General features: G+C 37.9%; 1 protein-coding gene across 17 annotated transcripts in view; it reads left to right on the top strand.

The window, feature by feature from the left end:
* The first annotated feature begins 519 nt into the window (after window positions 1–519).
* RBM26 (RNA binding motif protein 26) overlaps window positions 520–26,299 on the top strand; it is an 85,245-nt gene continuing 59,465 nt past the window's right edge. For all 17 annotated transcript variants that reach the window (XM_082602311.1, XM_082602310.1, XM_082602307.1 and 14 more), the window contains exon 1: window positions 520–687. In XM_082602311.1, the coding sequence (XP_082458437.1) occupies window positions 617–687 (71 nt within the window). In that variant the 5' untranslated portion in view covers window positions 520–616. The remainder of the gene's footprint in view (window positions 688–26,299) is intronic.

The raw sequence follows: 26,299 nt of genomic DNA, 5'->3' as shown, positions 1-26,299 counted from the left end.
GAGAATCAAGGCGTGAAAAAGCGCACGGGCCACAAACCACGCAAAGACGCAAAGCTCGCCGCACTTCCCTAGCGCGCTCTCCGCTGATCTTACGTCTCTTCCCAGCAGGCTCCGGGAGTCACCGCGACATTTCAACAATTCTCGCGAGATTTATCGGCAGCCATCTTCTTGGGGGTGCTGGGAACCGGGAAGACCCCCCGAACCGTTCCCATTCAGCTGCCCTTCGTCTTCGCTTTCTTTACTTTTGCCTCTTCTGCGTTGCCAGCCAGCACCTGGTCTCAAAGCTGAGAGAAAGCCCGCGTCTAGGAGCGTGTCGCGCTCCGGTCCAGGAAGATTCGCTGGGGTGGAGATAAGGGGGAGGGCCCGGGCAAACCGTTGCTGCCTCAGCCGGGGCCGGGGTCCGGGGAGGGGGAGCTCCTGGCACCCCGTGGACTCGCGGCCTGCAGCCGTCCCCCCGGAGCTGTTGGCCCATCGGGGCTCGCGGGAGCCTGCCACCGGCGCCTCCCACCGCGGCCCACGCGGGCGGCGCGCGGAGGAGGGGGCGGGGGCAGCGGCGGCTGTAGCGGCCGTGACCTGGGCGGGCGGACTAGTGTGACGGGCCTCTGGGCCGCCGTGGATGGTTTCTAAAATGATCATTGAAAACTTCGAGGCCCTCAAGTCCTGGCTCAGCAAGACTCTCGAGCCCATGTGAGTATCCGGGGGCTATTTCCTTGCAGGGGTGGAAGTGGGAGATAGGTGGACTCACGGTTGCCTCAAGTGCCTTCCGTGGAGGCCGAAGCGGTGAACGCAGGTCCCAGGGCTCTGTTTTCTCCTCCTCTACCACTCTCGTTCCCAGGTTCAGAATACGCCTGGGAGCCTGAGCTGACCTTTACCTTATCGCTGAGTTGGTTCTTAAACCAATGTCTCTTCCTCTTGTTTTCCCGTTATTTGTAGACCGACCCCAACAACCTACACACACAACTCGTATTTGCCGAGGGCCCCCAGATCGGTTTCTTCTGGTGAATCCGAGCATAATCGCTGTCCACTAGACTATTTTTGTTTCTTTAAATGAGGTGAATAGCCCTTATTACGGATTAGAACAGTTCTCGTCTCAGCCACTTACGTTTTACCTACATACAATCCCTGAAAGAAAGGCCATGTCTCCCATGTGCTGTCTGGCTCATCAGCACCTCTGTTAACTGAAGATGTAACAGGTGCTAAGGTGCCCAGTAAAATTCCCCTTTCCCACCTACACGTTTGTTAGCTTGGAGGAAGAAAATGCAATCTATCCATATGGACTATTTAGCAGTTTTAAGTAGGTTTCTGTAGGTGGACTCTGTGCGTGTATGTGTTTGAGGGGGTTCAGGGTGCTGAAATGTATTAGGTTGGAAAAATTGAGTGTTTTAAGGATTTATCTTTTAATACACACAAAATATAGGCCAAGTGTTTTATCAAAATTGGTTGATTTACAATAAACAGCTTAAAATACAACGGGGAATATCCACTCAATAAATTTTTTTTTTTTTTTTTTTTTTTTTTTTTTTGCTGTACGCGGGCCTCTCACCGCCGCGGCCTCTCCCGTTGCGGAGCACAGGCTCCGGACACACAGGCTCCGCGGCCATGGCTCGCGGGCCCAGCCGCTCCGCGGCATGTGGGATCCTCCGGGATCGGGGCACGAACCCGCGTCCCCTGCATCGGCAGGCGGACTCTCAACCACTGCGCCACCAGGGAAGCCCCACTCAATAAATTTATTAGGCTCCTTCTATGTAGTGTGGAAGGGTCGGGGCTAGAGTTTTTAAATTCCAAAATCAGTAAGACATAATAAACAAGTAAATAAGCTAATTTCAGGTAATAAGAGTAATGACGATTGTAACAGTAGAGGATCATGTAAAAGAGTGACTAGAAGGCCTCTCAGAGGAGGTGACATTTGAGCAACACCTAAGGAGCAGAAGGAACTATCTGTGTAAAAGTCTGGAGAGAGAATGCTCCTTACAGAAGGGACAGCAAGTGCAAAGGCTCTCTCGTGGAAATGATCACGGGGTGATCCGGGAAGAGAAAGCAGGCAGTTGTGGCTGCAGGGAACCTTGTGATGGGGGAGAGGATGGGAGGTTGTGAAGTTTGAGAAGTAGGCAGGGGCCAAGTCATGCAGGGTCTTCTAGGCTGTGGTCAAGAGCTAGGATTTAATTTAAACTATAATGGGAAGACATTAGATGATTTAAAGCAGGCAGGGATTGATTTGATTGTGTTTTAACTCTCCCTGCTTTGTGGAGGTTAAGGGGTCAAGAAGAGAAGTAAGGAGACCATTCCGAAGGACGTTGTAGGCAGAGCTGTAGATAGTTTGCATTAGAGTGATAGTGGAGACAGAACTAAATATGTTTAATGAATAGATCTGGTAGAAGTTGCTGATGGATTGGGTGTGAGAGATAAGGGAAGGGGAAGTCAAGGGTGATAACTAAGAACTTAGCCTAAGCAACTGAATCCGTGTTGGTAGAGAAGGCTTGGAGAGAACAGGTTGAGGGGAGAGTAGGTTGGTTGGTTTTGATCATTAAGTGTAAGGTATTATATATGTAAGTGAGATGTCAAATAAGTAGGTGGGTATGAGTCTAGAACTCAGGCCAGGACTAGAAATATTTGGAGTCATGCAGATAGTGTTTAAAGCCATGAGACTGGGAAGTTTCTGAGGAAGAATGTGTAGATAGGGAAGCGAAGAGAGTCCAGGTCTGAGGTAGGAAGAAAATTGGGATACATGTCAGTAATGAAACAAATGTATGACAAAAGAGGAGGGTTGTCAACTTGATGGGATGCTGCATAATGGATGAAAAAGGTGGAGGCAGGTTAGTGGCCCTTAGGTTTGGCAAGGTAGAAGTTCATTGGTGAACTTCGTGAAAAGTTTCACTGGAGTAGGAGGGTGTGGATAGAAGCCCTGTTTAAGTGGATTGGAGAGAGAGAGTAGGCAGGAGTGTAGTCATAGTGGTTGAGAGGGAGAACTCTGGAGCCAGAATGGCTGCCTTTGAATTCTGCCTCTGCCACTTACCAGCTGTGTGATACTAGGTATGTTACTTAGCTCAGTGCCTCCTTCCTCATGTGTAAAATGGGGAAAATAATGAGTATGTATTTAAAAAATCTTTGAACACTGCCTGGTTTGTAATTAGCACTCAATAAGTGTTAGGTGAACAGAAAACTTAGAAGAATGTTTTGAGTTAAAATAGCATTCCCGGGGCTTCTCTGGTGGCACAGTGGTTGAGAGTCCGCCTGCCGATGCAGGGGACACGGGTTCGTGCCCCGGTCCGGGAAGATCCCACATGCCGTGGAGCGGCTGGACCCGTGAGCCATGGCCGCTGAGCCTGCGCGTCCGGAGCCGGTGCTCCGCAACGGGAGAGGCCACAACAGTGAGAGGCCCGCGTACAGCAAAAAAAAAAAAAAAATAGCATTCCCTTTTTTAAGCATTCAGTTCTCAAATTACTTATCAGATTTATTACCATTACCTTTTTTCCCCGCTACTTGAAGATTATAGCTACGTTGCTTGTACTTTGTCTTGAGTTGTAATAAAGCATCTTCGGGTATCATAGCCTCCTCAGATGACTGTAGCGGTGCAGTCATGACTGCTGGAAGAAAGCACTACTTGTAGAACCGAGACAGTGACAGGAGCTGGGACTGGTCCTTTTATAATGTGCACTACTGTGGTGAAAATGCGCCCTTATCCAAGTTCCTGTCCCTTTAATTGCACTTCAGGTGAATTCGTTTAGATGACTTTCAAAGCTGATTCCAGTTGTTTAAGACCTATGGTTTCTAACCTTGGTTTTGTGAAACCTGAAGACGTATTTGTTGTCTAAAGAGATTTGTTTGCTTTACTTCATAATTGCCATATAGCACCTATTTGCGGCAGGACCATATGAAGGACCAAGGTTAAGACAGAACTTGAAACGTGTATAGAACTTTTTAGCTATTTGTGCTAGTAAAGTATCTGATGGTTTTGGACTTGCCTCGTAGTTTAAATGTATTAATTCAGCACATATTTATTGAGCACTTAGTCTACTCTGTGCTAAGCACTGTGTTAGATATTGGGGAAATAGTAGGACACACGACATGAAATGACCATCTTCATATTGTTTACCGCTTAGCGCGGAAGACAGATGGTGAACAAATAACCATAAGACTAGTGAGTGTTATAAATCCAGAATGCTGTCAAAATATATGTCTGGGAGGTCAAGAAAGGCTTTCCTGGCATGATAATATTTCATCTCAGCCGGGATGGATAAAGAGCAGTTTGCTGGGGCAAAAAGATGGTAATAGCTGTGACAGCAAGGTTTTGGAGGGCAGATGGTATGAAGGCCCTAAAACAAAGGGAAAAAGAGGTGTCTTGGAGGAATTGAAAGAAACTGAAAAAAGAGCCAGTGGATAGCTCCAGAGAGAGGAGCCAGATCGCACGGGACTGTTGAGTCATTTTAAGGATTTGGGATGTCATTGAAGGGTAGTGGGAAGCCAGTGAAGGGTTTTAGGGGAGGAAAGTTTTCAGATGGACATTAAGAAAAAAAAAAAAAAAAGTCAACCTGGTTGCAGTTTCAACATGAAGTAAAAGTTGGTAAATCTGTATTTTATTTGATTATAAGGTCTGTAGGTATATCAAGATTCTGAGTTTTTTTTCATAATTTATTGAAAATATAGGTGTTAAAATTGTCATCGTGAAATACTTGATGTTTTTGTTCTCCCAAACATTTGCTTAGTCATGCATGCTAATAATAAAATTAGATGTTGGTCTTCCCTTTAACATTGATTTCTTTTTCATAATGTGCAGTCCTGGAAAAAAATTAAGCTATCTTCTTTCGATGTTTTTTTGTTTTTTTAAACAGAAGAGGTTTTCTGCTGTATTTTAAAACTTTTTCTGAGTTTACACATCACTAAATGTGGTGATTTAATAAAATCATGGATTATTTTTAGTTTAAGGGAAACCTCAAGATCTAATCAAACCCGTTAATTTTTCAGAAAATAAAATTGAGAGACAGATGGACTTAATGATGTGCCCAGATTTTGTTGAGTTTAGTAGTAAAGAACAAAATGCCTAGTTTTGTGCTCCTGCTACTATGTAGTGCTGTGGAGGTAGCATTGTGTAGTGGAAAGAAAACATTTTTGTGTCCACATAAACCAGTGTTCACATCTCAGCTCTGCCACTTATTAACTGAGTAATCTAGGCAAATGAACCTCCCTTTTCCTTGTTGGTGTGTTAGAGAGAATTATACTTGTTTCTTTCTGTAGTTGAAAGGATTAAATGAGACATATTTTAAAGAGCCTAGCCCTTCCCTCCTTTCTTAAATACCGGGTTGCTTAAACACAAATAGGTTACATTACTATTATTGCTACCATTAACATTTGTACACATTGTTAAAGTTTTGTATTTCAAGTTCTGTGAGGTAAGTACTGTTACCTCCATTTTGCAAGTGATGACCCCGAGGCACTAAAGCATGAAGTTGAGATACTTGCCCAGAGTCACAGCTTTTACATGTGACTAAACAGTGATTTAAACTCAAGTTTTTGACTCTGGAGCCTTGTTCTTAATTTACTACAGCACAATACAGTGTATTCTTTCCTATTACTCTGTGGGTGTGTATATACACTTTTACTATTACATTTTTGGAGTAGTAGCTGCTATTGTAAAGGAACAAAGTTCTAAAGCATCATGGTTATCAGTGCTTTAGAGTTTAAGAAAGAAACCTAGGGTTTTTGTAGTCTTTTCCTCTTCACCCACACTTGTTATTAAACCTTTCTTACCACATTAAAATTTATTTTTGTTCCAGTTTTACAGGAAGAGCTGAAAGGTGATCTTTTTATTTCTGAACTTTATACCTGTTTCCCTCCCTTGATCTTTTCTTTTCTACAGACTCCTTTGGGCACAGAGTCAGTCTCCCATTCCTTAAGGAAGAAAAGCTTAGCAACAATAGCAAAAAATAAAACAAAAAATTAAATCATACTTCTAGTCCCTTTCATGCCAGCTTTCTTTTCCTGTCACTGTTAACTCTTGAAACAGTAGTCAGCCTTTAATTTTTCACTCATTTGCCCCAGCCATTTACTTCTTAATGCCTTACAATATAGTTTCTTGCCACTTGTATTCAACCAAAATTGCTTACATCAATGTTACCAATGAATTTGTTTATTAGATGTAAATACTTTGTATAAATTTTAATTCTTTGATCTCTGTGTATAACATTAGACAGTGTTGATAGCTGCCTTTTTTTATTTTAAACTTCTCATGTCTTGGATCCATAATATTTTGGTTCTCTTCTCAAATCAGTCCTATCTCCTTAAGTTCTTTTTCTTGCCTTTGAATTGTGTTATTTTTAGTTCTGTTCCCAAGACTCTTTTTTCTTAATCATTCTACTCCTGCTCCCTCATTCACATTCATTCTTATGGATGGTTTCTATTGTAATACGTGCCTGTGGTTTTTAAAAACTTTGTGTGTGTGTTGTAGATGCTTTGAAAGTTTGATTAAAGACTGTTTTCCCGGGCTTCCTTGGTGGCGCAGTGGTTGGGAGTCCGCCTGCCGATGCAGGGGACATGGGTTCGTGCCCAGGTCTGGGAGGATCCCACATGCCGCGGAGCGGCTGGGCCCGTGAGCCATGGCCACTGAGCCTGCGCGTCTGTGCTCCGCAATGGGAGAGGCCACTACAGTGAGAGGCCCGCATACCGCAAAAAAAAAAAAAAAAAAGACTGTTTTCCCCAGGATATTGCATATACACATTTGCATTTGAATTTTAGAGCTTTTCCAAGAGTACCTGTATGCATTTATTTTTCACACAATTATGTTTAGGCTTAACCACTTCAAAGTTTTAAGCTCTTAACTCCCATTGCTAGCTCTGTACCTGATCCTCTCATCTGAACTTCAAACTACTGTATGTTTCTGAAAATAAAATGTTCACTTATTTACATTTCATTTCTCCAAATTATCTGGGCTTGTAGTTTCATTTTTTTGGCTTCTCCTCCCTTCATTTCTTTTCTCCCATTCAAGTTGGTCATTGGGTTCTGTCTCTTTCTTTTAATAATTCTTACTAATGACAGTGCTCAGTAGGGGACTCTTTACTCCTTATCTAAACCATTGCAGTTTGTTTCCTAACAGGCCTCCCTATCTCCAGTCTTTTTCTCTCTTCCAGTTCTTCTGGCCTGGATGCTCAACTTGTTTATATCCTATTGTTAGATCAGAATCTTCAGGACTCTTAAGTAATTAATTGCATACTTTTTAACTTGGTTTTCAGAACTCTAATGTCTGTTTCAAATTATCTTTCCAGTTTATATCTTCCTACTTTTTATGTAAGTCTTAATTTCAGCAAAATTGAACTTTACATTCTGATTCTCTATCACATTGGTCATACAGTCCTATTCCCCCCAACTTTAAGTAGAAGGTAACATTCATTGAGTGCTATTTGCTAATCCTTGTGCATTCATTGTATGTGAGCTAGGTTCTGTTATACCAATTTTAAGGATGAAGAAGTTGACTCGTAGGAAGATTAAGTAATACACTTCATTCATAGCTTATAAATGATAGAGACAGGATTAAAAACAAGACATTTCTATTCCAGAGCTTTGTTGTGCATTCCTTTCTCCGTTTCTTTTTTATGTGTTGAAATCAAAGGTCAAGTGTGATTCCAGTTCTTCCAGAAAGCCATTTATCATCTGTCCAGTTGGAAGCAGTGACTCTCCTCCATGACTCTCCTCTCCTAGCTCTAGTTTGTACTCATCACTTGCAAACTTGTTCAGTAGTTAATTCTTACTTGTTTTAAGGTTACTGTTAGAGTCTAAGGTCCTTGAAAGTAAACTCCAAATCTTAAGGTTAAGTGTTCTCCTGTTCTGTGTGAGCACCCAGCACAATGCCATGTGTGGGGTGTGCATCTGAGTTTCAAATGCATTAGTTGAAATTTCTATCTTGTGCACCCATGACTTAAGAGAGAAGAGGCATTTGTGTAAAACTTTTATTTCAGAGAAGCAGATAAGTGAGCAATTTGAAGATTTACTAATCTCAGGGTCTGTTTTGCTTTATTTTTACCTTTCAGCACTTTCAAATTAACTAAAACTTAAGTGATTTTTTTAAGGGGGAAAGGATACTGAAGAGTATTAACATTTACTCATTAAAGTATTAGTGAATGCTGCTATATGCAAGACTGTGCACCTCCATGGAGCTGCACAAAAAATTATGTACGGTAATTCTAGTCTGATGAATTTTACAGCTGGTAGAAGAGTTTTTCTATAATTAATTATTGGCTAAAATATTTTTCATGACCTTCATTACCACATTTTACTGCTGCAACCTTAGTTGGGTTTTCCATCTGAGTGATGAGTAGTTAAAATGCATTTAGCATTTTCTGTCTGTTTTAGCAATTCCTTTTCTTTGGCTTACAGTTCTTTTCAAATGAATTATTTTACATGCATAAATCAAGATATAGGGATAGTATTATGAACAAAATGGAAAATAAGATATTCCAGTGTTTGGTGTGTACATATTGAGAATGACTAACTCAAACTTGAGCTAAATGTAGGCTTCTAGGAATTTTTTTTCTTCCTCCTGTTTCCTTAGTCCCAGAGGATAGAGAATGAGTGAAACGAGTGGATGGTAAATGCTTCCTACTAGACTTACTCACTACCCTCCTACCACCTTGTTTCTGTGGAAAAATCCTTTTCAGTTTACAGATAGTAACTTCTGAAATAGGTAAAAGTTTATTTTTAACTTGGGGTTACATTTAGTATTTTGTGTGTGTATGAAACAGTGGAGTATGTTGGAGATATGTTACTCATTGGTTCTCACTGCGATATTTTGCCTATGTACAAGCAAATATGTTTATATATATATTTTCTCTTTTTTTATATAACTGGTATCATACTTGGAGGTCATTCAATATAATACATAAGAGACTTGCCCCCTTTTTAACGGTTGCATGGCACTTTAATGTAACGGGTGTACCATAATTTATTTAACCAGCCTTTATTGATTTACTGAACAAATAGTACTATGGTGTATATATCTATCATGTGTCAGTTTATACTTAACATAAACATTAGTTGCATAAGGTTTTTTTTTTGGCAGTTTCTTTTTTATTTTTTAATTAAAAAGTTCTTTAAATTAATTTATTAATTTAATTTATTTTTGGCTGTGTTGGGTCTTCGTTTCTGTGCGAGGGCTTTCTCTAGTTAAGGCAAGCGGGGGCCACTCTTCATCGCGGTGCGCGGGCCTCTCACTATCATGGCCTCTCATTGGGAGCACAGGCTCCAGACGCGCAGGCTCAGTAGTTGTGGCTCGTGGGCCTAGTTGCTCCGTGGCATGTGGGATCTTCCCAGACCAGGGCTCGAACCTGTGTCCCCTGCATTGGCAGGCAGATTCTCAACCACAACGCCACCAGGGAAGCCCAGTTGCATAAATTTTGACAGTTATATACGCCTATGTAATCACCGTATAAAACAGAATCTAGACCATTCTCTGGAAAATTCTCTCGTGCCTCTTTCTGGGTTTTTCTTTCCCCCTCCAACAAAGGCATCTACTTTCTAACTTTGGCATTATGAATGTGGCTGCTATGAATATTCTTATTCAAGTCGTTGTGGAAATATTTTTGGGGGGTAAATATCTAGGAGGATATTTGCTAGATCATAGGGTAGATAGATGTATGTTTTCTATTATAAGAAACTGCCTAATTGTTGCTACCTGTGATTTATGAGAGTTCCAGTTGCTCCATATCCTCAGCAATATTTAGTATTGTCAAGGTTTTTTTTGTTTGTTTGTTTTTAAACCTTTAGAGTGAGTATAAAATGGCATCTTTCCTTTTTTGGCCTGACAGTTTAATTCTCTTTATGGTTTTAATTTGCATTTTCCTGATGACTGATGCTATTGAGGACTTTTCCATGTGCTTATTGACTATCATATCTTTTGTAAAGTATCTAAGTCTTGCTTATTTTTAAAATTGGGCTGTCTTTTATTGTTGACTTACAGGAGCTCTTTATTCATATACAATACATGTACTGCAGATTTTTTCCCCACCCTGTGACTTTTATACAGTAGTCCCCCCTTATCTGTGCTTTTGCTTTCTGTGGTTTCAGTTACCTGTGATGAGCTGTGTTTTGAAAATATTAAATGGAAAATTCCAGAAGTAAACAATTTATAAGTTTTAAATTGCATGCTGTTCTGAGTAGCATGATGAAATCTTGCACTGTCCTGCCCGAGATGTGAATTATTCCTTTGTCCAGCATATCCCACCTGTTAGTCACTTAGTAGCTGTCCTGGTTATCAGGTCGGCTCTCATGGTATTGCAGCACTTGTGTTCAAGTAACCCTTATTTTACTTAACAATGACCGCAACACGCGAGAGTAGTGACTCTGGCAGTGTGGATATACCAAAGAGAAGCCATAAAGTGCTTCCTTTAAGCAAAAAGGTGAAAATTCTCAACTTAATAAGGAAAGAAAAAATTCAGTACTGAAGTTACTGAGATTTACAGTAAGAAGGAATCTTCTGTGAAATTGTGAAGAAGGAAAAAATTCTTTCTGGTTTTGCTGTCACACTTTAAACTGCAAAAAAGTTGCAGCAACAGTGTGTGATAAATGCTTAAGATGGAAAAGGCATTCAATTTGTACTAAAGTATTTTGAAAGGAGGAGGGAGAGACTACACTCACATAACATTTATTACAGTATATTGTTATAATTGTTCTATTTTATTATTGTTGTTAATCTCTTACTGTGACTAATTTATATATTAAACTTTATCATCGGTATGTCTGTATGGGAAAAAATGTAGTGTATATAGGGTGTATTTGTGGTTTCACTGGTTTCACACCCGCCGCCCGCACCAGTGGGTGTCTTGAAACATATTTCCCCCATGGATAAGGGGGGACTATTGTATAATGATGTCATTTCGTGAGCAGAAATTTTTAATTTTTATTAAGTCCAATTTATTTTTCTTTTATGGTTAGTGCTCTTTGTGTCTAAGAAGCCTTTATCTCCTCCAACATCATAAAGATATTCTGTGTTCTAGAAATTTTCTGCCTCTTGGTTTTATGTTTAGATCTGTTCATCTCAAATGAATTAAAAAAAAAATGCATATGGAGGAGTTTGGGTTTTTTGAGCACAAGCCACCTGTTCTTACTTGGCCCTGCAGTAATCGTTTCTCAGTGCCAGACTCCGACATTTTGGTTTGTTTGGCCTAACTGTGCGTCTCTCAGTCAAACAAACTTGCGTTTGGTATCAGTTTTGGTGAGCCAGCCCAGTAGTCTATTCCTGTGGCAGGTTGACCCTGGCCAGAAGCAGCCTCTTCTCTGAGTCCCCAGCAGCTGCCAAAGCTCATTTCGTTCTGAGGCACTCAGAAGGACTCTCCCGTACAAGCACTGGCTGCCCTGGCTCAAGGCTGTTTGGAGTCGAGAAACGAAAAACAAACAAAGAAAAATGCATGTGGAATGAGATAGGGCTAAATGGCTCCTTTTTTTTCTTTAATAAGTATATTAAGTTTTCCAGAAATGGTTCCTAAAAAGACTTTCCTTTTCCCATTGGATGACTTGGCACGTTGGTTGATAATTAAGTGTATGTATAAGTCTATTTCTGGATTCTGTCTTGGTCCAATGATACTTGGCATGTTGGTTGATGATTAACTATATATGAGTCTATTTCTGGACTCTGTCTTCGTCCAGTGATATTTATTTATTGTGATGCTTATACCACACTGTCTAAAGCCAACTACCTTTATAATAAGTTTTAAAATCAGGTTATGTAAGTCCTCCTAGTTTGTCCTTTTAAAAGATTGAGTTATGCTGGATTCTTGGCATTTCCTTATAAAGATGAGAATCAGCCTTTCAGTTTCTGCAAGAAAGCCTGAGTGATTGTTGACAGGGGTTGTGTTGAATGTAGAGATCAATTTTAGAAGAAAGAACATCTTCATAATATTTAGTCTTCCAGTTCATGAATGTGGCAATCTCTCCATTTATTCAAGCTTAATTTCTCATGGCAATGTTTTGTACCTCTCCGTGTGGAGTCCTGTAAATCTTTTGTTAGGTTTTTTTTTACTGGGTATGTGATGTTTTATAAAATCATTTTAAAATTTAATTTTTCAATTTTCTTTGTTATTTATAGAAATATGATTGATGTTTGCATATTGACCTTATTCTGCAACTTTCTAAGTACACTTATTAGTTATAGTAGCTATTTTATAGATTCTTTGGAGTTTCTTTTACCAGTCATGTCATCTGTGATTAATGACACTTTTACTTTCTGATTTTTTATGCCTTCATTTCTTACTGAACTGGTTAGGAACGACAGACAGTACAAGTTAAATTGAAGTGGTAAGAGTGGACCTTATTGTTTTGTCTCAGTCTTAGGGGAAAGAGACTTAATGTTTCAGTATTAACTGATGTTAGTGCTAGATTTTTTTTTTTGGCCGTGTCGGGTCTTAGTTGCAGCACACGGGATCTTTGTTGAGGCATGCGGGATCTTTTGTTTTGGTGCGTGGGCTTCTCTCTAGTTGTGGCATGTGGGTTTTCTCTCTCTAGTTGAGTTGTGCGGGCTCCAGGGCGCATAGGCTCTCTAGTTGTGGCATGCGAGCTCAGTAGTTGTGGTGTGCGGGCTTAGTTGCCCTGCAGCATGTGGGGTCTTAGTTCCCCGACCAGGGATCGAACCTGTGTCCCCTGCATTGGAAGGCAGATTCTTTACCACTGGACTACCAGGGAAGTCCCCAGTGCTAGATTTTTTTTATAACTGCCTTTTAAATACCAGATTGACGAAATTCTCTTTTATTCTTACTTTGCAGAGTGTTTTTGTCACGAAAAGGTATGGAATTTGTCAAATTCTTTTGTCTACATTTATTGAGATTATCATAGGGGTTTTCTCTCTTTTTCTGTTAATATTGTGTATTACATGGATTGGTTTTCAAATGTTAAGCCAGCCTTGCATTCGTAAGATAAACCCTGCTTGGTCATGATGTATTATCGTTTTTATACGTATTACTGGATTTGATTTGCTAATATTTTGTTAAGAAGTTTTGTTTTTGTTTATGAGGGCTATCTGCATTTTATTATTTCTTTAAAATGTTTGGTAGGTAGACTTCACTGATGAAGCCAACTGAAACTGAAGATTTTGTTGTGAAATGGATTTTTTATTGCAAAATCAGTTTCTTTAATAGGCATAGGTCTATTTAGGTATTCTATTTCTTCTTGTGTCACTTTTGGTAATTTATGTTTTTCAAGGATTTTTCTCTTAAGTTGCCAGATTTATTGACATAGAGTTGCTTCTGTTGTTGCCTTACTATTCATATAATGACTAGAATCTATTGTGATGCTCCCCCTCCCCCTTTAAAAATTATACCTGACATTGGTAATACTACTCTTTTATTTTCTTGACCAGTTTTGCTAAGTTTATCAATTTTATTCATCATTTCCAAGAACAGTATTAGCTTTGTTGATTGTTTTCTGTTTCAATATTATATTTTTATTATTTCCTTTTTTCCTACTTTGAATTTAGTTTGCTGGCCTTTCCCTCTTTCTTATGTCATTGGTTTTATATTTTTCTTTTAGTTTCAAAAACTTGGAGCCTGGAGGTAAAGCACAGGCAGGTATCCAGAATCTTGTTAATGCTGAGATTCCGGCTCAAAACATTTGAAGCCAGTGGTGAACTGAATCAAATTAAAGCTTCTTTGAAAGCCCAAACCATGTCAATTACAGAACAAGTGACTCCACTCTAGTGGCCTGATGAAAGGGCATGGCATTTACTGAAGGTAAATCTTATTTACTTTAGTCTCCATTCACCTCAGTGTTCTTTTACACAAAACGTTCAACATAACATCATATAACAAGGAACACAAAATAGTAAGAAAATAAGATCCACGTGAGAAGAAATAGTCAATGGAAACATACCCAGAGATGACTCAAATAATAGAATTATTAGACAAGGACTTTAAAATAACTATGATAAAAATGCTAAAGAATTTATTTGAACATGTGGACAGCATGCATAAAGATATGGGGAACTTCTGCTAATACACAGAAGCTATTAAAAAGAGCTTAATGGAAAAACCTAGAAATGAAAACTATAACAGAAATAAAGAATTCTGCTTTGCGACAGACTGGACACCATAGAGGAAGAAACAGCAGTGAACTTGAATGTAGGAAAATAGAAAATATCCAAACCAAAAACAAAGCGACAAAAGTAATTTTAAAAGATACATCTGAGATCTGTAGGATAGTATCAAGTAATCTAAAATACAAGTTACTGAAGTCTTAGAAAAAGGAAAGAAAACTAAGGCAGAAAAAATGTTGGAAGACGTAATGACCAAGGACTTTCCAAAACTGATGAAAGACATCAAAACATAGATCCAAATTGGCAAAACCAAACAGGATAAAATATACACATACACACACACACACACACACATACACACACACAGCCTTAAGCATATTGTAGTCAAACTGCTGACCAAATAAAAAGAATCTTAAAAATAGTCAAAGGGAGAAAAAAAGACAGATACATACAGGAAAACAAAGACTTAAATGGTGGCTAATTTCTCATTATCAGTGGAGGACAGTGGCAATAGAACAATATCATAAAACAACTAAGTGTACAACCACTCAACACTTACCAACTAAAAACACAGGAGTGGTTCTGCAAGCAAGGTTCTGCAAGCAAGAAGTAGAAGAGATCTACCAAGGCACTCCCAGCTTTCAGCTAGCAAAGTCTGAGAGTAGAACAGGAGGGCTGAGCAAAACTCCTCTTAGGCATTCTAGGCCTTCACAGAGAATTGGGTGGTTACCCCACAAAAGAAAAGGGAAGGAGCAACAAAACAACTGCTCTGCCTATATTCTCCATTTATTAATTTTCCACTGCTTACTGGCAGTCTAAAAGTTGATACGGAAAAAAAACCCCAACATCTTGAAGTCAGTTATTATAAATAAAAAACCTTTGGATGATGTCAAGTCCTACATCTAAGCACTGATAGCAGTTCAGCAGATCATTTGTTGCTCTTTTCAATATAGTTTAAGTGCAAGAAGTATTTTGAAACCTATAACTTAACCTTTTTAGGGCATTTAAAAAAATTGTCAGTGTGACTCTTGTTATTTTTATATATTTTCTTTAATGATAGCTAAAGTACTTATTTTACATTTTCAAAAAGTTTAATTTTTTATAATAACAGACTGTGAAAGAGGTAGATCTTATTTTGAAAACCGTTTTATAAACTTGTACTTACCAGGCTGTGAAAGTTTTTCAATAACTTTCTCTAATTGGATTGTGTTAAAGTGTTTTTTTAAAATTAATTAATTAATTTATTTATGGCTACGTTGGGTCTTTGTTGCTGCGGGTGGGCTTCCTCTAATTGCGTTGAGTGGGGGCTACTCTTCACTGCGGTGTGCGGGCTTCTTATTGCAGTGGCTTCTCTTGTTGCAGAGCATGGGCTCTAGGTGTGTGGGCTTCAGTAGTTGTGGCACATGGGCTCAGTAGTTGTGGCTCTTGGGCTCTAGAGCACAGGCTCAGTAGTTGTGGCGCACGGGCTTAGTTGCTCCGCGGCGTGTAGGATCTTCCCGGACCAGGGCTTGAACCTATGTCCCCTGCATTGGCAGGTGAATTCTTAACCACTGTGCCACCAGGGAAGTCCCTGTGTTAAAGTTTTGAAGCTTCTGATGACATTGAGTGCCCCAAACTGGATGAATAGTTATGTTCTATGAGGAATGATGACCGTTCATTATGGGTAGGAAAAGGTTTTTGACTCCAGCTAGCCTTTGTTGGTTTCAAATTAAAAAGGTTTTATTACCATGTTGAAGTGTTTGGACATTTTGGGGACTAGGTTATGGAATACTGGGAAGGTTAATAAAAGTAGCAGAGTAACTTGGTCACATCTCTTTTTAAGAATGAAACTATGGTGTTTAGAGATTTGATTAAGTTGTAACATTTTGGAGACAAGGAAGACTAAATAGTTCTTTAATTCTAGTTTTAAGAGTGAGTTGTAAAATGCCTAAATTTGGGCTTTGGCAGGAGGTAGGAAGAGAGAGGTAATATACGTAGAACGTATGTACTGGATATATATGAGGGCCATTGCAGCAGTCAGAATATGGAAGAAAAAGCAACTAGGAAGGACTTGTCAGAATGCTTGTGGGCTTTTTTATTGACCTTTTTTGGTATCTGTGACAGCTTTTTAAACTTGTTGGCACACCTTTGTATTTGTAATAATTGGGTTTGACCTAAACTGAGAATTGTTTTTTTGTGAGTTTTGGTTGATACGCCCCTGACTTAGTATGCTATTACATACTGTGATAATTAGTAGATACTTCTCAACCAGTGTGATTGGTTCTAGGGAAAAGGTAGACATAGTTACCTAGTCTGAAACAGACAAGCACACCAGTAGTAACATTTGAACAGTGGTAGAAATATGTGCAAATCTTAAGGTCTGGCAATTCAGAAAAATTATGTAAAGTGTTTCTACCTAGTAGAATTTAGTTATTCTTTATCCTTCCCAGAGGCTCAGACTTTGCTCATGAGGGTTCAGAAAAGGGAATTCTATGGCTTTTGAAAAAGACCTAGAGGAAAATTTTTTTTTCAAAAAATTTTTTTTCAGATTACATACTGAATTATTTTTAAGTTCAGTTAAAGTTCCTGGGAATGAGAGTAGGGGAGTGCAGTGACGGTGAAAGCTTTGCATCTTATTCCTAAAAAATGACCCACTTTGTCAGATTTATGGTTCAGCACCTTTGTTTTAAAAATGAGAAAACTGAAGCCTAGAGAAATAAAATGCTAACCCAGGATTATGTAACTAATGAATAAAGTAAGATGACATCAGACTAGAAATCTGAAAACCCTTGGGTTTTTGGAGTTCATTTCTGTGCCTTTTTTTTTTTTTTTTTTTTTTTAATAATACCAGACTGCTTCAAGGAAAAGCTGTTAGTTTGGCTTAGAAGACAACATAGATTTGAAAGGGAATAGTGCTTAAAATATAGTAACTAGATTTTAACACCTATTCTAAGGGTGTGGCAATAATAGGCATCTTATTACTTCAAATTTTTATTATTTCATTCTTTAGTGGTCCATTGGTTCTGGTGTTTGGCAGGTTAATAAAATGCTTTCTTATTTGCAGTCATATTTGTTTGTAATTATTTCTAATTTGGCAGAGCAGCTGTTCTTTCAGATAAGGAAACTGAAGCTTAGTTTCTTTAGTCCTGAGATTTGTGAGGTGAAAAGTATGCCCTTTTTAATGAAAAAATTTCAGCGTGATTTGATAGCAGTATTAGGAAACTGTTGTGGCAATACTAGAAAAAACGCAGAAGTATACCATACAGCCACACAGCATTAGTCCGAATTTTTTTTTTTAATATATGAGGAAACAGTTTGTAAGAATTTAGTTGACAACAGAATGACAGAACTAGGTTTTTCACATTTCTAGTCTTAGTGCTGTTTCTTTTGGATAATTCTGCCCCTTCTTGGTCAAGAGAGAAAATGTTCCCTAGCCTCTCCTGTCTCTTAGTAACTGAAGGGATGAAGCGCTTCAAATCTGTTTTGTAACTAGGTAAATGTGAATCCACATATAAGTAACTGAAGGGGTGGCCTTTGGAAGCCCCAGAGCCCTTTCCCAGAGAATTTGATTCTTCCTCAGCTGTGAATTAGAATGTAAAACATCCAAGAAATAATGGAGTTTTGTTGTGGGCTGCCATATCAGCATTTCATCTGCAGTTCCACTTTTCTTTTAAGAGAGAATTCTATGACATGATTCTATAACCACACCTATCTGTGCTCAGTTTGCTATTTGGGCTACTGCTTTTTGCACTGAGCAGTATACAGTCTGATTATTGGGTCTTTGGGAGTGTGAAGACTGACTTTGTCTTTGAATTAGACACTTAACACATACTTTCTGAATCACTTATAAAGCGCGATTCTCAGATGTGGTGTGAGGACTCCTCGGGCTTCCTGAGACCCTTTCATGGAGTCTGTGAGGTCCCCACTTTCCCAACTGTATACCTGTGTGAGGCCAGATTTTATATTTCAACCAAAACAGGGTATCATAACAGATTGAATATAAAAGTAGATGTAAGTATCAGTCTATTTAAGGCAGACATTAATGGTATTTGCAAAAAAAAAAAAGAAAGAAAAAGAAACATTGTCAATCTTCTTACTAAATTTTTATTTTGGTGTGGGAATATAACTTTATTCACAAAAAAATATAGGGTACAGGTTTCCCCTGATATCTGAAAGTAGTGTTCCTGTGAAACTTTTCGTAAGCTGAAATGTCGTAAAGTGAAGAAGCAGTTACTTTAGGACACATCTTGTCAATGGATGCACAAAATAAATTGAGATAAAACATAGATGCTCACAGACACAGTTCAAAGCTATGGCGGCTTGATGCTGAGATGCCCAGTGTAGTTCTTGGGGAAGGATCTGGGCAGTGCCACTCGCTGCTCATGATACGGGCTACCTCTGTACAACTTGTTACAAAACAAATGCTGGACACTTTTTGTTTTTCGCCTTTTCTCATAAAAGTGAAAATCCTTTCTGAATTTCTTGTGGTTAGTAGTTACCAATGTAGGTCTTCTGTTAAAGCTTCACAAAGGGGCATAAAGCAAACTTTTGAAAAGCAGGGGATTCCTGTGTTTAGTTTCAGGTGAAGCTATTAGTTATCGAGCTCTGCCCATCCCTGCCTTGCAGTGGGGGTATAGCTCAAACTGGAGAAGGTCAGTCATTTTCAAGGACCAATATGATGCTCTGGGAGAGAGGGGAGGCTATTTTCTCTGGCTTCACTAGCTGTCAGAATAATGTAAGCCCAGAACTGCTCAGGGCTATTTTTGTTGCCACATGTGCCTGCCTCAAAATAAAGCAAGTTCAAAGGAAAGCAGAATAGAAAGGGAGTGTCCTGGTAACATCATTTGAACTCCTGGATCCAGCTATGCCTAAAGACAGTCCTACTATTGGACTTCCCATTTATTTATATCAATAAGTTCTTCCTTTTGATTACTCCTCCTGCCCCCCGCCCCCAGGTATTTATGTTAAACCATAATGGATTTATTTAGTTATTTTAAACGAAATAATTTAGAATTTTCTCATTTTTAAATTTTAATATGGTAAGTACTGGCTTTTAAATAAAAGCTTTTCCGGGTCCTCTGTCATTTTTAAAGTGTAAAAAGATTCTGAGACCAAAAAGTTTGAGAACCACTGCTCTCAAGGTAAGGAGGAATTCCTGCCATTTCTTGGGGGTAATATAAGGGAATGAAGGAACTAACTGAATAGTTTTCAGCATTATAATTACATGTTTTGTGCTAAGTTTGTGCAGTGATAAGAAGTGGTTCATGTGATGCTCATGGATGTATCATGTTTACATATGCTTATTTTGTAATTTTATTTTGTAGAATAAAGTGGGTATGTAATAAATAATTCTTTATGAGTAACCTTTGCTGTAACTAATTACTACATACAAATTATCTATGTTTTACTCTTTTTTTTAATTGGATGCAACTGTATAGTAAACTGGTAATTGAATTTTTCAATGTATATAGTATGTTTGTTGCAATGAAATTTGGGTTTTTAAAAGAGTAATTCTATGTACAGAATAATTGCATGACTTTGATGTAAATTAGATATTTTTCTTGAATATAAAGTGAAAATTTGGTAGGAACAGACGTGGGTGTATATCCGTGTTCTAAAGTGACTGAGTTAACATATTTAAATTTAATTTTTAATTCCCACTGCCACCTCCAGCTCCTCCTTCTCAAGATTACTGAAAATGGAAGCTTGGGTAAAATTTCATCAGTTATCTTCCACTGAATTTCTAAAGCCTCCAAAAAACTTGGGCAAAACAAAACAGACTTCTTTTTGAAATATTGTACTGGTGTGTTAGCTTTTTGTTTTTTGCTTCACTGTCTAGTTACTATTTTGAAAGTACTAAATTAAAAAGTAAAAACTAATATGATGAGTGTGTTAGGAAGATTAATTACAACCTTTATATCTAGGGGTGGTTCTTTTTTTAATTGAGATATAGTTGATTTACAGTGTTGTGCTGATCTCTGCTGTACAGCAGAGTGACTCAGTTATTTGATTCATGTGTTTTGAAGTCTTTCTTAAGAAAATTAAGTTCTTTTGGGAGATTTTATTAAAACATTTAATTTTCTGCATTGCTTTGGCTTTTCTAACTTACTTAGTGCATGTGCTCTCCTCCCCAGATACAGCTGGAAGAGAATGACCCTCTTAGATATTCACCCATGCTTTTCAGGGGTATTATTATTAGTTGTATCCTTAACTGAGTATATTCAGAGATTGATAAAATTTTATTTTTATGCCTTTAAAATCATTGGTTTGAATGACTTCATAGTGATCTGATGTAAATTTTAAATCCTTACAAAGGTGAGAGATTAGAAATCCAAATGTGCATGACACATTTGGATGGAATGGAGCACTTTGCTCCATTCCACTGGACTCCTATCCCTCATGAATCAAGTATCAGTAGATACCCACCTCAGCCCTTTTCTGTTGGTTCCCTCTGCCTGGGCTGACCTTTTTCCAGAAAGCCAAAAAGCTTGCTTGCACTACATTCTGTTCCCTATTTAAATTCTGACCCTGTTTAAATATCCTTACCTGATAATCTCATCTAGGATCTACTCATTCATTCCTTCTCCTTCCTCCCTTTGCTTTCTTCCTCTTTTTCCCCCTTCATTCCTCTTCTTCCATTCTTTATCCCATTACCTGGCATTTTTCCTCTTCAGAGCACTTGTTTATATGAGAATGCCTTCTGTGTGTGTATTGTCTGGCTCCTCCCTACACAAGAATCCCCAGTAAGTTATCTGATAATGATATCCATTTACCATTCTGGTCATTTTCTAAGAATGTTTGACTTTGTTTATATATTTATAAAAGGTGGCACCTAGAAGTGAAAGCAGTGGCACCCCCTACTGCATTGTTTATATATTTATAAAAGGTGGCACCTAGAAGTGAAAGCAGTGGCACTCCCTACTGCATGGGAGAGCTGCACTGTTTCCTCTCTGGTTATGATTTGTTTTCCTCCATTTCAACGCTTTATCTCATTTGACTTTTGTAAGTTGAAATACTTAGTTGCTTCCCCATCACCCCGCCTTCCACAGTGCTATTGGTAAGCCATGTCTTCTTTATTTTGTAGTTTCTGGTTTTCTTTGTGTTTTCCCTGCTGCCCTCCTTCTATCCCCTCACTGCTCCCACCCTCCTACCCCCAACACACACACAGAAGGGTAATTGAAGTTGGAGCACTCTGTGGTCAGAATTGTACTTTATTGGCAGATTACGTTTTTGCTGGGCTTAGAAGTACTTATGGAACAGAGACTTAGTGGGAATTCAGCCTGTTTTCTAAGGTAGGAGTGAAGTTTGTCACTCTTTCAATATTATTTCTTTGTCCTTAATGTTTTCAAAATCTGATTCTTTTTTTCTCTTTCCCTGATCTGAAAGAAGATTTCAGCCCCACTTTTCTTTCACATCTTTCTAGAATGCTGACAGTGTAGCAGAGGGTAAAGACTAGCTTTGACAAGATAATGTGTCATTCAAATCACAAACCTATATCATCAGCAGTACCAACTGGTATAGTAAAGTACCTCGTGAACAGTCTTGCTTACCATGGAGACAGTTTTTAAAAATAACCCCTTACTATCAGAATATAGTTTTCTTTTGATTCAGTAATTTAAACATTTTTACTTCATTAATTTTGCATAGCAGGTTATTATTGCTAGATGTTCAGATGAAGTAGCATTGGTACTTTTAATTAAGATAAATAGAAAAGAGAACACACAGTTTGCCTTTTGTCCCTGATCCATAACATTTTCGTATATTATTAAACTTCTGGGGTTCAGATTATTTTTTACTTAGCTATAATTTATAACTACATACCTTTTTCTTGTTTTCAAAAGTTATTAAAAATGAAATGGGGCTCCCCTGGTGGCGCAGTGGTTGAGAGTCCGCCTGCCGATGCAGGGGACGCGGGTTCATGCCCTGGTCCGGGAGGATCCCACATGCCACGGAGCGGCTGGGCCCGTGAGCCATGGCCGCTGAACCTGCATGTCCGGAGCCTGTGCTCCGCAACGGGAGAGGCCACAACAGTGAGAGGCCCGCGTACCGCAAAAAAAAAAAAAAAAAAAAAAAAAAAAAACAGAAGTGGCTTCCTGTAGGACTTAAGAAAAATTACCTCCCAAATGCATATTTACCTGTTCTGTTGTTAAATGTGAAATTGTAAACCTTGCTTCTACTATGTAATTTGCAGTCTAACAAATTTTAAAAAGTAATCTGCCTTTCAGACTATTTTAAGTATTTAACATTTTTTTGTATGGTGGTTAATTCATTATGATTGTTGTGGCTTTTATTGGTTCTTGATTTGGTTTGAATTGCTTCTAATAGAAGATGTTGAGCAAAGATTGTTCAGGAGTTTATCTTGCTGTTTTATAAAACTGTATTCTAGGCCACAATAATTTTTTAAAAATCTCCACATTTTTAGCTGCTAACATTTAAATTCACTTTTAAAGTGTCCTGTTTAAAAAATAATGGAGGGAATGGAATAGATTTGCTGTTTAGCTAAGAGAAATGTAAAGTGACAGTTATTAGAAAGGCTGTTATTAAGTTGAAAATTTACCACAACAATCAAATCAATACTCAATCAAACTATAGCATTTGGACTCAATGTAGAGATTCTGAATTTGTTCATTAACAGTAGTTGCAATAAAACTGTATAACACAGTAATAGTATTATGTATCACAGTGATTTCCAGTAAACTGAAGTATGTTCAGCTTGGTGTCTAGTTAGGTTAATGTTTAGTTGATTGTGCTTATTCAGGTTACCTAACATGAAAAAGTACTGTTTCATGGTCTCTCATGCAGTGTTACCAGATTGCCAGATATAAGTGTATCTGTAGATACATCATGAGGTTATTGTCCCATTTCTTCATGCTTATTTCATCGCAGAGGCTGACCCCAGCCTCTCCAGTTTCTTTGAATTCGTTGTCCAGCTCTTTCCTATATCCTTATCTGTGGACTTTTTGCTAAAGGAAATTCCTTGTTTAATCGGTGTTTCAGAAAAATGGGAAAATTCATGGCCCATTGTCTCTGGAGTCATATCATCATCTTCACTAGCAATTAAGTGAAAAGCAGGCTCTAAAATTTTTCTCACAGAATTACCAACATGAATATTATCTTTAATATAGTGCATTTAATATTAATGCGCAATATTAACGTTAGCATTATTAATATTAACATTATTTAATAGTGCTCATTGTGATAAACATGAAAAAATTAAGTTACCACAAATCACTTTGTCTGCATTTAAAAAATGGTTGGTATAAATAAATATATTGAAATAAATTTCAAAGAGAAAGTGTTTAAAAATCTCATGTACCATTGAAATGAATTTTTTTTCCTGTTTAGGTTATAACCCACTTCAAGTCTTCGTAAATAAGTGGAAATAGATCTATGAGAAAAGTTGATATACAATTACTAACAGATTACCCTGAAACTTAACTTAGTAGCACAGCAGACATTTATCATCTCATGACATATATCATTCCTGTGGGTCAGAAATTTGGAGCAGATTAGCTAGGTATTTCTGGCTCTGAGTCTTTCATGAGATTGTGGTCAAGCTTTTGGTCAGTGCTGCAGTCTTTTCATGGTTCCACTGGCTCTGTAGAATCGGCTTCCGTGTTCATTCACGTATGGTTGTTGGCAAGAGACCTTTGTCCTCCCTGGAGCCCTCATTTCATAGCCACATGGTGCTCTCTGTAAGGCTACTTGAGTGTCCTTGAAGCATAGCAGCTGATTTCTCTAGAATATATATATATAATTGCAAATGACCTAGATGGTGTCTGACCTTAAACATCAGACACCATCACTTCTGCCGTATTCTGTTTGTTTAGAAGCAAGCCACTAAATTGAGCCTACTCTCAAAGAATTGGGGAATTGGGCTCTGCCTTTTGAAGGGAAGATTGATGAGTTTGAAGACACAGTCACCACAAAGATGTACACTAAGGAGTCTTAACATTATATAATAAATGCTGTACTAGTTCCTTAATAGAGTAATTCTCAACTCTGATACTGTATCAGACTTATCTGTACAGCTCTTATAAAATAAACAAAGCAAAATGCAGATGGTTGTATTAGACCTGTTGATTCACTTGCAGTTAGATTTTCCATAGGTGTTTCTACTGTGCAGCCAAAGCTGTCCAGTGTCTTTAAGATGTACTTTTTGATTCAGTGACATGTTACTGCTATAATTCTGTAAAACTGTTACATTCCAGATATGAATAGGAATTAAGACTTTTTGGTATATGTATTAAAGTATTTTCTAGCTTTAATGTGTATAAGTTCCATATTAATATTCTAGCATTTGAACTTTTGGTAGAACATGTGGAATTTCTATTTTGTGTTTAGTATTGTTAGAGTTAAAATTGCTAATAGTTGTTGCAATAAAGAGCGATAAAAATGAATTGAAGGATGTCATGTATCATGTATGTATCTATTTTTCCTCCAATGAACTATTAGGTTATCCTATCTTTCCCCCTCATTTGTAGTCATCTCTCCCTACTGTAATTCCCTAATGTATTTGTCTTTTTTTTAAAACTGTGATTGGTAAGTCTTTTTGTGTCATCAGTATCCTTTGAAAATTTAATTTACTGAGCATTATTTATGTTACTGGCATGAAACTAAGAGAAGCTAGGAAGTTAAATCTAAGCTGGAGGTGGATTCTAAGTTGGGATTTTGCCAAGTTGGTGGCATAGAAGAAGAGTACAAAGAAAGTGAGGCAAACGTGGCTGAGGAATTTAGAGGTTGTTTGAAATAGTGGACTCTGAGGGGAGAGTACAGGAGGAAGTAGATTAGAGGAACTGTGCCTTGGACAGCAACTAAGGGCGGTATTGTAGGGGGCTTTTACTAGGATGGATAGGGAGTTGGTGGCTGTAACTAGATGTTTGTAGTGGTAAGTAAATTGGAGGTCTGGTTTTTGGGTAGCTCGTTGTAAGAAGCAATTTGGTGTAGTGGTTAAGAGAGCAGACTTTAGAGTAAGAAATTTAGGTTTAAATCTTTGTTCTGTTACTAATTTACATGTAGTCTTGGGCAGTTTGCTTAGCTTTTTCCTGAGCCTCAGTTTCATCAGTAAAATGAGAACTAACTATAGAATGTAAAGTGTGGAGCACCGTTCATGGCGCAAATGAGGGTTCAGTAAATGTTAGTGCTTAGCTATTGCTATTATTTTATTATTATTTACCCTAACTTGTAAAATGACCTTTACTTGAATAGGTAACAACTTTAGCTTAGTTGAAAAACAATTATCTGCTTTTTAGCAATTGGTTGGGCATGGTTTGGGCATCAGAAACTTTCCCTCTTCCCTCCTGACCCTGTTTCTTTTTCACTTCCTACTCCCTACCCCCATCAACAAATAACCATAGTTACTTGTTTATACTTATACCTATTCATTATTCAGACATAAGCCAACCCAAATATATAATCTCCTTTTCTCCCCACACAAGTGGTAATACACTATACAAATTTTTTCTCTATCTCGCTTTTTAAACTTAACAAATTGATAGGAAAATTTCTCCATGATATGAAAACTTCCTCATTCTTTTTTGTCCTTTTGCTGTATGCCATTCCCTTTTGTAGATTTAGTATACTTTCTTTTTCCAGTCCTCTGTAAATGGACAGTTGCAGATGTTTGATTTTACAATCAGTGTGACACTGAATGACTTGTACACATATCATTCTGAACATGTAAGTATATCTGTAAAGTTAACCCATTGAAGTAGAATTGCTGGGTCAGTTGCATTTGTGATCTTTTTACTGCCGTACCCTAGGAGCTACTAGTTCACTCTCAGCAGCAATAATGGGTGAAAACTGATGGTTTCCGTGTAATCTTGGCTCCAGAATATGTTTCCATATATTTAGATTTTATCAACATTAGAACGGAAAAATGATATTTCAGTGTAGCTTAAGTTTGAATTTCTCTTATGGATGATGTTATATTTTTACTCATATTTAAGAATCATTTTTATTTCTTTTTCTGTTTAGTATTTCATTTGACTTTTAAGTCTTTTTTACATTCTTAAGTTTTTGCTGCTTTTGTATAGTCAAATTACTCTTGTGCAATATATGGATTTTCTGTCATAATTCAAAAGGTCTTCATTACTCCAGAGTTGTAAAATAACTTTTTCTTGTTTTCTTCTAATACTTTAATGGTTTCATGTTTTTACTGTGGTATATGGAATAAGTTATGGGTCCAACTTAATTTTTTAGAAAGACAGCTGCCAAATTTTCTCAATACCATTTATTTTGTAGTTCATCCCTTCTTCCTTGACTTGGATGTCACCTTTATAAAATTTATGTTTCTATATATATTTGGGTCTATTT

This window comes from Mesoplodon mirus (genome assembly GCF_964341445.2).
Source record: "Mesoplodon mirus genome assembly, chromosome: 17".
In the NCBI taxonomy this organism is placed as follows: Eukaryota; Metazoa; Chordata; class Mammalia; order Artiodactyla; family Ziphiidae; genus Mesoplodon; species Mesoplodon mirus.
The sequence above is the reverse complement of the archived record's forward strand: the minus strand, read 5'-3'. Positions and strand labels throughout refer to the sequence as shown.